Source organism: Grampus griseus (genome assembly GCF_964374135.1).
Source record: "Grampus griseus genome assembly, chromosome: 7".
NCBI classification, from domain to species: domain Eukaryota; kingdom Metazoa; phylum Chordata; class Mammalia; order Artiodactyla; family Delphinidae; genus Grampus; species Grampus griseus.
Window position 1 is genome coordinate 66989309 of NC_139001.1, and position 12226 is coordinate 67001534.

At 37.5% G+C, this 12226-nt stretch overlaps 1 protein-coding gene across 2 annotated transcripts in view; it reads left to right on the forward strand.

The window, feature by feature from the left end:
- Window positions 1-12226, forward strand: part of GRB14 (growth factor receptor bound protein 14) — a gene marked incomplete at its 5' end in the record, with an annotated part of 125449 nt that overhangs the window by 72984 nt on the left and 40239 nt on the right. For both annotated transcript variants that reach the window (XM_082658992.1, XM_082658993.1), the window contains one exon: window positions 2485-2641. In XM_082658992.1, coding sequence (XP_082515118.1) covers window positions 2485-2641 — 157 coding nt within the window. The remainder of the gene's footprint in view (window positions 1-2484; window positions 2642-12226) is intronic.

Here is a 12226-nt window from a genome sequence, read left to right on the forward strand (position 1 = left end):
GGGCTCGAACCCGTGTCCCCTGCATTGGCAGGCGGGTTCTTAACCACTGTGCTGCCAGGGAAGCCCAGTGACAGCGTTATACTAAAACACTTAGCAAGGGATGTATGCTTTGCATGGGGTCTTAATAAACACAATGAGCTGCTTGAGTTAGGACAACAAGGAGCCATTGAAGAATTTTAGAAGAATGACCTGATGTGATTGGCTATTAGAAAGTTTATTCCCCTAGCAGTGTGGAGAAAGAGTTGGAGAAGGTCTTTGGCTAGAACAAGAGATATAAGTAGGTGGATATTACCACTAGAAACTTACAGCTTCATGGCACACATATGATTAAAAAACACAATTCAAGTATTCCCTGGTCCAGGGGCCCAATGATATTCTCAGCACCCTTTTCATCTCTTGGCATGGTTTACTCCATGTGGGCCCCATTTTCCCACAGTCTTTCTCTTCATGAACAGTAGCAGCTTCACCCTACACCTGCCCAGTGGAAAACAGGGCTCACTTTATGGTTATGTGAACGGATGTCTAGATTGGCCCTGACTGACTCTGATTAGGTCATGTGCCCATCTCTGAAATAGTCACTGTCGCCAAAGGGATTCTGAGTGTTGATTGATCAATCTGGATAACAACTATGTGAAGCTGAGGCAGTCATGCACTGGTAAACTGGCTATAAAAATATATATATTTTTAAAAAGGCCTTATTTGTAGCATTTGCCAGTTTCTTTGGTGTACTCCCACCATGGCTGATTTCAAGATGCCTGGCTTGCAGAGTTCCTGAATGTTTAACAATCACCTCTTGCAAGCCAGTTCCAGCAGCTCCACTGTAGCATCACTGAGCTGAAAGTAGAGCTGCCAGAATCACAAAGACTAATGGTGAGGGAGGGAGTGGGTCTCTAAAAGACAATCAGAATGCTCTTAGACGAGGGATAGGTGCCTGGTTGCCAGTCCAACAAATAAGCCTGCACTCTCCTGCGTAACTTACACTTTGGTGTCGTGATCTCATTTTACTTAGGAATTTTTTTTAAAGTTCTTATATTATTTCCTTGAATAACATTTTTAAGTACCTTATAATATTCCATTTTGTGAAAGTACTATAGTTTACCATTCTTTTGTTGTTGTATATTTAGGTTTAGGTATATTTAGAATTATACATAACGCTTTGCTGGATAAGTCTACGCCTAAAGCTATTTTCCACATTTATGACAGATTTATTGAGATAGTTTGCCTAAGGGAAATTACTGAGTCAAAGGAATGGACCTTTTAATGCTTTCGATAAATACTTTCCAACAGGTGTACAAAATAGTTTTACCAATTTATATCACTCCTGTCATTGTAAGAGAGCAACTATTTTATTCCACTGTCATTACACATAATTAGAAAAATAATCGATAGAGAATTGACACATCATTTTAATTTTCATTTGTTTGAATTACTGAAAATGTTTAAATGTCTATATTTTTATAAGGTGTATTTCTTATATTGAATTTTCTTACAATTTCCTACTTCTGTGTGTGTTGATCTTACTATACTATTTTCATAGGTATTTAACTTATTATAATTAATTTAATTTATATATGACATATCACAGTTAGTAGTGGAAATTCTAGCACATAGCATAACTTGGTAAATGTTGAGGGGAGTGTTGTATATGAAACTCTCTACTTCTGTATGATTTGGGGTGACATTAGCTGCTGTAATAGATAAAAAATCACAGTGATTTAACAGACTAAACGTTTATTTCTTGCTCATGTCAAAGTTACATGTGGGCATTCCTAGTTGGGCACCTTCCATGTGGTCATTCAGAGACAAAGCCTCCTTCTGTCCCATGGCTCTCCTCTCCTCTTTAGGTCTTTGTCATCATTTCCATTCAGTGAGAGGCTGGCGTAAGAGAATGGATGACAGTATATGGGAAAGTTTTATGGATTAGGTCTGGAGGTGCAACACTGCATGTGCTTACATCTCATTGACTAAAATTGAATCCCATGGACACACCTAATTGCAAGGGAGAAAAGAAAAAGGATTTGGTGAACATCTAGCCAGTCTTTGCCAAAATTTCTGTAACCTGAAATAGAGAAATCTTTATATTCTGTTTACTGCTGTTACAACATGTATATCTGGGAATAAATCACCCATGTTACTTGGATTGTTTAAAGATTTAAATATGGAGTGGAAAATTTAAAATATTGATAAGAGATATATAGCTTTTTAGTAGATCAGAGTGGTGGGAAATGACATTGAATGGTCATTGAATGGCCTCCAGTTTAGACACTGAAGAGAAGAGATTGGAAGTTGTCAGACAGAGTGACTTTGACACATATTATAAACAAGTCTTGAATGGGCAACATTTACTCCATGTACAAGAAAATTAGATGTAAAACAAACTGTATAAGGAATTTGTAATTAGCTCAACTGATAAGTTTGATGACTTACTAGAATGATATTTTTAATAGACTATTTTAGCTCATTTTTTAATTTCTACCTACACAGGTAATTAAAGTATACAGTGAAGATGAAACCAGCAGGGCTTTAGAGGTACCCAGTGACATAACTGCCCGAGATGTTTGCCAGCTGTTGATCCTGAAGAATCATTACATTGATGACCACAGCTGGACCCTTTTTGAGCACCTGCCTCACATAGGTCTAGGTAAGGATACAAAATCATAGTCATATCATTGCTTTTCTGTCCCTTATAGTTTGATCATATGGCAAAGATGTTCTTCACTTGTAGAAAAATAGAGGACAATTATGAATAGTCCTTTTCTTTGTTTTTTATTTTTGGGTTGGTAGTTGAGAGAAAAATAAAGTAGCACAAAATGGAAATAAGAATAGAAATATTAAAAATTTACCACCCTTCATGGTTTAAATAATGATGTGTGGAAATTTGGGAGCTAAACCATAGAGTCTAAAGTGATGGAAAGATACATCTCATAATAAACTTTAGTAGCACAATTAACATTTTTTGAGAGGTCAATAAAATATGCTGTTATTTGGACTACTTTTTTTTTATATAAATTTATTTATTTATATTTGGCTGTGTTGGGTCTTCGTTTCTGTGTGAGGGCTTTCTCTAGTTGTGGCAAGCGGGGGCCACTCTTCATCGCGGTGCGCGGGCCTCTCACTGTCGCGGCGTCTCTCGTTGCGGAGCACAGACTCCAGGCGCGCAGGCTCAGTAGTTGTAGCTCATGGGCCTAGCCGCTCTGTGGCATGTGGGATCTTCCCGGACCAGGGCTCGAACCCGTGTCCCCTGCATCGGCAGGCAGATTCTCAACCACTGCGCCACCAGGGAAGCCCTGGACTACTTTTTGAATTGATTGTAGTGCAGACATGGGAAATATCCACAGTGGTAGTCTCTTTATGGGACTGTATACACTAAATTTTTCTTGAAGAATGAGTAATCCTTCACATTTTAAAGTCATAAACATAAAAAATAGTCGTATTTATTTGCAGTTGGAAATATATCTCTGTATTGTGAACTGTAGAGGCTTTTCCCCTCATATCTTTTAATAAGTTATAAAGAATTTTCATTCTTCTGCTAGTGTGGGACAGAACTGGGCGACAATTTTGTCTCCCCTTTCTTATTTTTACAAATACTGCTGTTAAAAAACATGTCCCCATAATAGGTAGATGAGAAAGGAAGGAGTTTGTTATGGCAGTGCCATTTGATTCTTTGAATTTTGTATTAGTTTCCCTTGGCTGCTGTAACAAATTAGCATAATCTCAGTGGCTTAAAACAACCAAAGTTTATTCCGTTACATTTCTGGAGACCAGAAGTCTGAAATCAGTATCAATGGATTAAAATCAAGGTATCTTCAGGGATGAGCTTCCTCTGGAGGTTCAAGGAGAGAATCCATTTCCTGCCTCTTCTAGCTTCTTGTGGCTGCTGGCATGCCGTGGCTATGGCTACATCACTCTAATCTCTACCTCCATGGTCACACTGTGTTCTCTTCTGTCTGTGTGCAGTCTCCCTCTCCCTCTCTCTTAGAAGATAGTAGCATTTAGGCTTTATCCAGAATAATCCAGGATAATCACTTCATTTCAAGATCCCTAAATCAATGACACCTGCAAAGTTTTGTTTTGTTTTTATTTTTTTACCATGTAAGGTAACAGTCACAGGTTTCAGGGATTAAGATGTAGCTATCGTTAGGGGGCTATTATTTAGCCTACCATCAACTCCTTTGCATTGTAAGTCAAACAACTTTTAGTAATAAACAACTTATTCAAAATTAATTTAAATAAGTTGTCAATGACAGGACAATTTGTCCCTTCAATTTGTTTAAAGAATTGAGAATTTTATACCTAGGCATGAGAGTCATTCACTTTCTTGCTTAGCTAGCTACCAATATATAAAAATTTTCCTTCGTTTGATACATAGAGGGTTTGCACCTCAGAGCAGCATACCAAAGTAAGGTTCAATTCGGATGAGAAGTTTGCCTTTGTCTTATGAAATGCAATAAAGATGATGTTGGCAGAAAAGGTATGTTCTTAGGAGGATCCGTTTTTAAAAGATTCTGGAAAATGGTTCATTTAAAGTTCCTTGCATTCCCTGAACCATTCAGGAAGTGTCTATAGTACTTCCAATTTGAAGACTGCTGTCCAAGGATATGTCAGGACCTGAGGAAGAGGACAGAGGGAAGCCTGTGGAAAAGAAGTTTGGATAGTTCGACAGTCTCCACAGGGATTCTGAACCTTAACCCACCCTCCCACCCCCTGTTTGATAGTTGATGAGCGACAACATGTCAGCTGATCTCCACAGCTGAGCATGTACCTTCCAAGAAAACTTGAATTCTGAAGGTATGCTATACTGGTTCGTGTGACTTGCTGTCTCACCCTCGTAGGGCAGAGAAAGTTCAACATATATTTTCTTCATTGCCATTTGTGACTAATTTAACTTCTATTCATGATCATTACTCTCAGAAATATGGTGTTAACTCTCAACAGATACCTGCCGTAATTCCAAACTATTTTGTTTGCTTATGCTTCTAGAAATATAGCTCTCAATTAGTATAATGTATAATTACAGTATTCTATACTCTTAAATTTTTCTTTTAGAGAGAGTTTAAAAGTCATTAAACATCTTTTGCAGTTATAGTCACTACAATTTATCCCTAACAAAGAGCTTGAAGTTCAGTAATAAAATCTACTTTATACATCAAGAAGCAGTTTTCACAAGAGACCGCGGCAAGTCATGTGAGGAATAAAAAGATTTGTGCAAGTCTTTTAATGTAGAAGCTTAAAATGGAACGTTGAGAATTAACTTGAGCTACATGCTAAATTTAAACTTTTAGGCATTGAATAGAAATGTATTTCTCCATTACTGTATTTTCTGGAAACTGCTGAAATAAAATCAAAGATGTGAGAATATTGTCTCATGGCTTCATTAACCATGCATTAGACCAAAGCTTATGAGAAAGAAATTTAGTTCCAGAGCTTTTTTTGTGTTCTTTTTTTTCTCTTTGTTTTTACTCAGATAAAAACTTTATACAGTAGAAAAATTGCAGACACTAATGCTACCCAAATACTAATGTATATTAGATTTGCCACCTTCCATTCCTTTTTAAAAAAAATCTGCTGCTTTATTTCTGTAAGGATACACTGAGATGTTAGATGATAAGAGTTAATGAATATCCAACTAAACTCTTGAGAAACAGTTTTTATTCTTTTTCTTTCTTCTACTTCTTTAACAATATAACAAGGGAATAACAACTCTTAAGAGGCTGTGGTCTTCCTCAGCATCAAATGTAAAACCAGTGTGTCTCTGAATTTTATTGTGTGTGTGTAGCTTATAAATACTCTTGTAGGAGCTATTCAACCTAAGAGTAGTATTCAGGAACATTTTTGCTATTTGTATATTAAAATGAACTAAAAGAACTAGAGTGGGGTGTTTCTGCCCCTTAAACATGCTGCGCAGCTGCCGATGCCCTTTGTCAATAGAATGCAGCACTGACATATTCAACTGCAAATCTTCTTTTAGTGGTGATGACGTAAAGAACCAAAGGACACATCATTTGCCAAAACTTTGGTGACCAGCTAGTGAGCTCTGCATGTTGTTCAGGAGACATTCTTGACCTCTCTTTGATTAAAATGATTAGTTTTCAATGAATAGAATTCTAAAAGTGAAGAGGTGGTCTATTATTTTAAAAAAATATTTTTAATACAAAAATAATTCAGCTCACTGTAAATAACAGAAATAAAGATGTCAGGAATTAAACAATACTATCCATTATTTCACAATGCTGAGATAACTTTTTTAGTTTCTCTATTTTAACATAATCTCTAGCCTGTGAGTTCACTTGTGTAGATTACCTTCTTTTATATATGTGTGCATCTTTAAAAAATACTGATTATTTTTAGTTTTTTTTTTTTCTTTCCACCTTAGAGATTCCACAAAAGCTAGGAACTAACTCCCCCTGCCTTTCCTGTTGCTTTCCTATAGTTTAATGTGTTAATAGTTTAACAAATACCTGTTGACTCTTTTGCACCAAGCCTGTTTTGTGTGTGGATCCCAGGGGTACAGTATGAACACAATAGACAAAAAGCAATGCCCTCGTGAGTTTGCATTCTAGTGGGAAGAGAAAGACAAGAGATACATGACTAAAATGTGCAATCTTTTAGGTGGTGATTAGCACTGGGGAGAAAAGGAAGGCCGGGAAAGGGATAGGGAGTCCAGGGCTGGTTGGGAGATGCACTTTAAGTAGATCAGGGAAGGTGTCCCTGACAGTGTGATGTTTGAGTAGAGGTCTGAAGCAGACAGGAGCAGGTCTTGCACTTAAATAGAAGATTGTTCTAGAAGGAGGGAATAGCAAGCGGGAAGGCCTGGACATGGCAATGTGCTTGTGTTCAGGAAACAGGACTTAAGGAGTCAGTAAGGTGGAAAGTAATGGAAAGGGACTGCACAGAGCTACCACAGAGCCAGCTCATGCAGGGTCTCCCAGGCCATAGAGGGGACTGGACTTTTACCCTGAGTGAGGGAAAAAGTAACTGTAGGTCTCTTCGTCAGAGAGTAGTATGGTCTGACTTAGTTTTAAAGTCTACTACTAAGAAGACCCGAACGCAAGTTTTGACCATTTGGAGGCTAAGCAACTTCGTTTTGCTTTTACATCAAACTATCTGTGGCTTCCGGGCTTGATCCTTGCCCATCTCTCATTTCTGCCAGTCGCGCATGCCACATTGTATCATCTTCATGTCATGGTCTGCACATGTACAAGGCTTAGTGTTTGTGAGATCCTGAAGCCTTGTAGGCAAGAATATTGTGACTTAGGAGATAGATGAGAGTGGGGAGTTTTCTGCCTCTAGTTCACTTTAATATCCCAGATAAGCTTAGGAAAGTTTCAGAGACATGTTACGTGGTTAATAGATGTGCTACTGTTGTGTGTGAACCATTAAAACACACCACAAATTACTAAAGTCAGAAGGGGGAGCACATGGCATTCAAAATATGGTTATGGAATTCAAAGTCTGTTTTCAGAATGACACTTTGTGTGGCAAAAAACCCTCCAATTTTATTGGTATTTTTAATATGAATGCATATGTGTGATAGCTACTATTAACGTGCATCTTATGTGTGCAGGGCCCCTACGTAGAGGTTTCACATTCATCTTGATAGACACTCTCAATATTTAGCCTCATAGCAACCCCGCAATGTACATTTATTTCATCTCCATTTTACACATAAGAATACAAAGAATCAGTGATAAAAAGTACCTGGCCCAGAGTCAACCTTGCACAAATCTAGGTACCTGTCAGATTCTCAAGTGTATGCATTTTCTGTGGAAGCAAGTTTGTTATTTCCTCACTTCACTAGGTCAGGCCAGTGTTTTCGGGATTCTGTGGTTGGTTTGTCTCTCTCACTTTCCGTCTGCATCTCTCATGCAGGCTATAAATACAAATTTAAATTCTGAAACCTCAAGAACATTTTCAGACAAACCTAGGTAGTACTGAAATTATTGGAATCAAACTGAGCCAGCCTGGTCCACTTTAGAGCAGAGCCAGCTATTTATCTTGGCGGAGAAGAGGATCACTTTGGAAATGGGCTGTTGTTGAATTTATATACATTGTGAATGGTAATAGGACAGTTGGAGCTTTGAATATGATATCAATATTTTATATCCTCTGTCCATAGTTATTAATATATGCTACCAAGAATTTTCATAGGTAGAGTAAATCATGGAAGGCAGCTAAATATCCTGATTTTGTTACAAATTGCTGATTTGCCTGATTTGGGGTCGTGTTATTATGAGTTTCTAGTACTACGTACAGCTTTATAGACATTGGATTTAAAATACCAGTATATCACCAAATATTTCCCCTTCTCTAATGATAGAACAACCTGTTTTGTAACTGGTGTGTTTTACTTCACAGCCACTGGATGTCACTATAGTTCCCCAGATGGAGTCCCCTGCCTTTACAATTATTGTAAGAGGATGGTGGGTGGGTGGGGGGAAACTTCAGTTTTAAGTCTTCTAGAACTTAATGGCATCCATGTTTGCTTTGCTCCCATTTTGATTCCTAATTGAAGCCATGGTATGAAGCAGCGGCAATTAACACAATACCTCAAGTACATACCTATAGATTCCTCGGGAAGTGGAATTAATTGTATTTTAGTGTCATTGCTAGGGACCGCTGAGATTTCTATTGTGAGTATCATTGTGGAGTGGCTTTAATAAGCAAAATGAATGACTGCAGGCTTTTAAGGAAACCATTTTTATATGTGCAGCTAAACCCACATGATCTCTTTAAGACTGAAGCAATGCACAGCAGCGGTGAGGGAACACTTCACAGCCTCCTGCTTTGAAGCTGCTCCTTCACTTTTTTCTTCTTTGCAAAAGAAACAGAAGTGTTTTTTCTGTTGTCTGGCACTGATACTGATATGTAGTTGTACTTTCTGTGCTATTTGGAACCTACCAGCCATCAGAGTTGTGACCACCCTCATCACCAGTGGAAATAATTGTGAAACCCTTAGGACATGTGTGCCTCCTTCTCTATCGAGACTTATGTAGCCCTGATCTGAGGGTTAAGGCGACATGTGCTCTGGTAGCACACTAAGGCTGGAGATGGGAAATGTGAAGCCAGCAAAGAGTGCTCTTAACTAAATCTGCCTTGTGGTCCAGCTGATTTTTCCTTTTCAGTATTCTCACAGCCTGAGTTCAGCTCTCATCATCTCTCTTCTCAGGAATTCCTTTAGCCTTACAGTTGGTCCTTCCTCTTGCCTCTGGTCATACCGAAGTTATTCATCTGAGTGCAGACCTTGATTCACCTTGCCTTACGGTCCAAGGTCCTTTGCAGGTCTTGTAGTACCTGTGACCTGACTACCCTTCCTACCTCAAGCCTTGTGTCTTACACCTCCCTCCTCTAAGTTTATACATTAGAGAACTGCCTGTAGTCGCCTGCATTTCTACTCCTTGGGTTCCTTGCTCATGCTGTTAAGATTCTCAGGAAGCCCTTTCTCACCCATCTTTACCTGGCTAACTGCTATGCATCTTCCAAGGCTTACTTGGAATGTTAGTTAAAAATAGCAGTAAAGTATAACTGTATAATAACTGCTAGCCATTTCCTAAAAATTCCTATGAAAACAAAGATGGAACCCCTCAGCTGTCCAAGCTGACTGACAGCTAACCTAGTGCCACGGTCTGGGGAGAGGAGAGATAGAAGAGCCGTTGGAGGCATCCCATGCTCAGTCTTATGAAGTAGAGTCACCCTTTCCATTTGAGAGCAGGTAGGGAGACACACCTGCCCCTCTCATATGCCTGGGTACAGACTTTGGCTGCTCAGAAGCTACTTGTTTTTTGAGGCAATTGGCATACTTGCTGGCACTACCTTTTCTCATACATCCATTAGGAAATTACAACCTCCCCCCAACACCCCTCCCCCCAAAAAAGAGTGGTGCAGGAAGCACTAGGAGTGATAGAGGTAAATTGTGTCCTGGGAGGTGATTTTCCCACAAGTACACACTATAGGTGGGTGTGGAGAACAAGCAAATCTGGATAAGAAGCAGATTTAAGGCTGTTCAAGCAGGATTATTTACAGTATCAATTAATGAGAAAAATAAAACCTAATGCTATTATAATAGGGGAATGTTATAAATTACAATATATTAATAGGATGTAAGTTATGCTGCTTTGAATCATGTTTTTGGAGCTTTTCCTTTGAAAACTGATGTGGACAAGTGTAAGATTGTAACAGTGATTGAATAAAGTATATATTTTTCATAGCATTTAGGAAACATTGTATATATGTTTATATGTGTACAGTGTTTTCTAAATGCTGTGAAAAATATATACACATAAACTCACATAGTCCCAAAGAAAAAGACAATAATGTAATGTTAAGTGCTTATTCCTGACTGACAGTTTTAAAGATGGATTGTGATTGTCGGCTGTGTTTTTCAAATTTTCTGTAATGGAAATGTATTTTTTTAGTAATCAGGGAAAAAAAGAAATAAACACAATTTTTAAAACTTATTAAGAGATTTTTAAAGACTTAGTTCAGACAACTTCTTGAAGCCCCAAGCTGGATCAAGTACCCATCTTCTACACTGCTATAACATTTTCTGCAACTGTCTTAATAGTGATCATATTATTAAAACTAGTCCATAATTCCATAAGCAGTGGAACTCTCTGTATATGTACATCTTTGTAACCCAGGGTCTAGGACAAATAAATGGCTTTTGAACTAAGGTATACTAAACTATAAGTTGTTATATCAAGTAGTTCAAAGGATGGATTACAAAGTACATAGAAGGAAGAGACTTGAAAAAGAAGCCAGAGAAATCACATGCCATGCCCAGATGGAAATTTACTCTGAGTCCTTAAAGGGTTCATTGGATAACTTAGAATTCATGGAAGCTGTTTCTAAGCTCTTCAGGTATTAACAGTCAGCTTGAGATAATATATATGCAAACATTTTGTGGAAAAATAAGGCTTTCTCTGAATACAAGTTGTGATCATTGAGTCTGAGTTAATATGAGGACTGTTTCACTCTGTTGAAGAATGATCCACAAGGCCTTTATACCCATCAGCTTTCATGTCAAGATTTTCCTATTATTGCACTTGGGAAGCTGAATCTGGCAGTGGCAATTTTCCAGGGAATCTTGCTGGTATTAAGTAGTTTTCTTAGGTTAAGGAAACTTTTAGAAATTGAGCCTTGCTTTATTCTTTGCTTCTCCAGTTTTTGTTTTGCTTGGTCAGAGACTGTTCATTTTTATCTGAAAATAAGATTGACAAAATGTATGTAGTTTCTACCTAGCACAGAGAAGTACAAGGACCATTTGTCTCCTGGAGTTTCCTGTAACAAAGGTATACAAAGAATTGTTTTCTGGGTGAATTAGAGCTAAAAGCCACTTTTGTTTCTTCTCTTATCAAGTGATGGGAAGAGTAGGGACTCCAGTTTCTATTTGATCCTCACGCTGTACTTTCAGTAGATTCAGTGAAGAAATCCAGGTAGAAGGTCACAGGTGAACACTTTCCATTCTGGGAGGATTGAGGTTTTTTAAAAGACTTTGAAGTTAAATCAACAGTTTCAGAAGAAACTTCTCTCTTCTATTTTTTTTTTAAAAGAAAAAGTTTTGTGAAAATTAAATAGAAAACAGAATTATGTGTAGTTATCACTGTTCGGTAGTATTTCATTCTATTAACGTAAGACTTCACTGATCTATCAGAAACAAAAATAAAACTTAAAGCGATATGAAGCTTTTGTTGTTTTAAGAAAGCTTTTTTTTCACTCTTTTTGAAGGCTTTTTTTCTTTTTTTCCTCCATTTTGGTTGCTGTCTTGAAGTGACTTAAGACAGCTTCTCTCCTACGTAGAGAAGCTGAAAAGACAGCTTCTTTTCTACCTACGTAAGAGTGATATTTGATCATTGTAATAATTCACTTTACAATCCCTGAAAAATTCTTCAGAAAGCTTTTTAAATAGACTTGTATCTGTTAAATTTTAATAATACATCTTAATATAGTATTTTAGATGAATTTATGAAGTTTTAAAAGTAAGGTTTTTTAAAGAAAAATCACGTTGAATTTATTTGAATTTTACCAGGGGTCATTTCTCAAATGGTAGCTCAAAAAGTCTCTGAGTTCATTCTGGGTGACAGCTCCTAATATTGTTTTTTCAAACATTACAGCAAAAAGCCCCTAAATATAGAATTAATAATTTTTTTGATAATTAAAAAATATAAGTTACTTAGTAGAATTACTGAGTTGGTTAAAGTCTGCTTGGTTGTAGAATGGGGCTATAGAG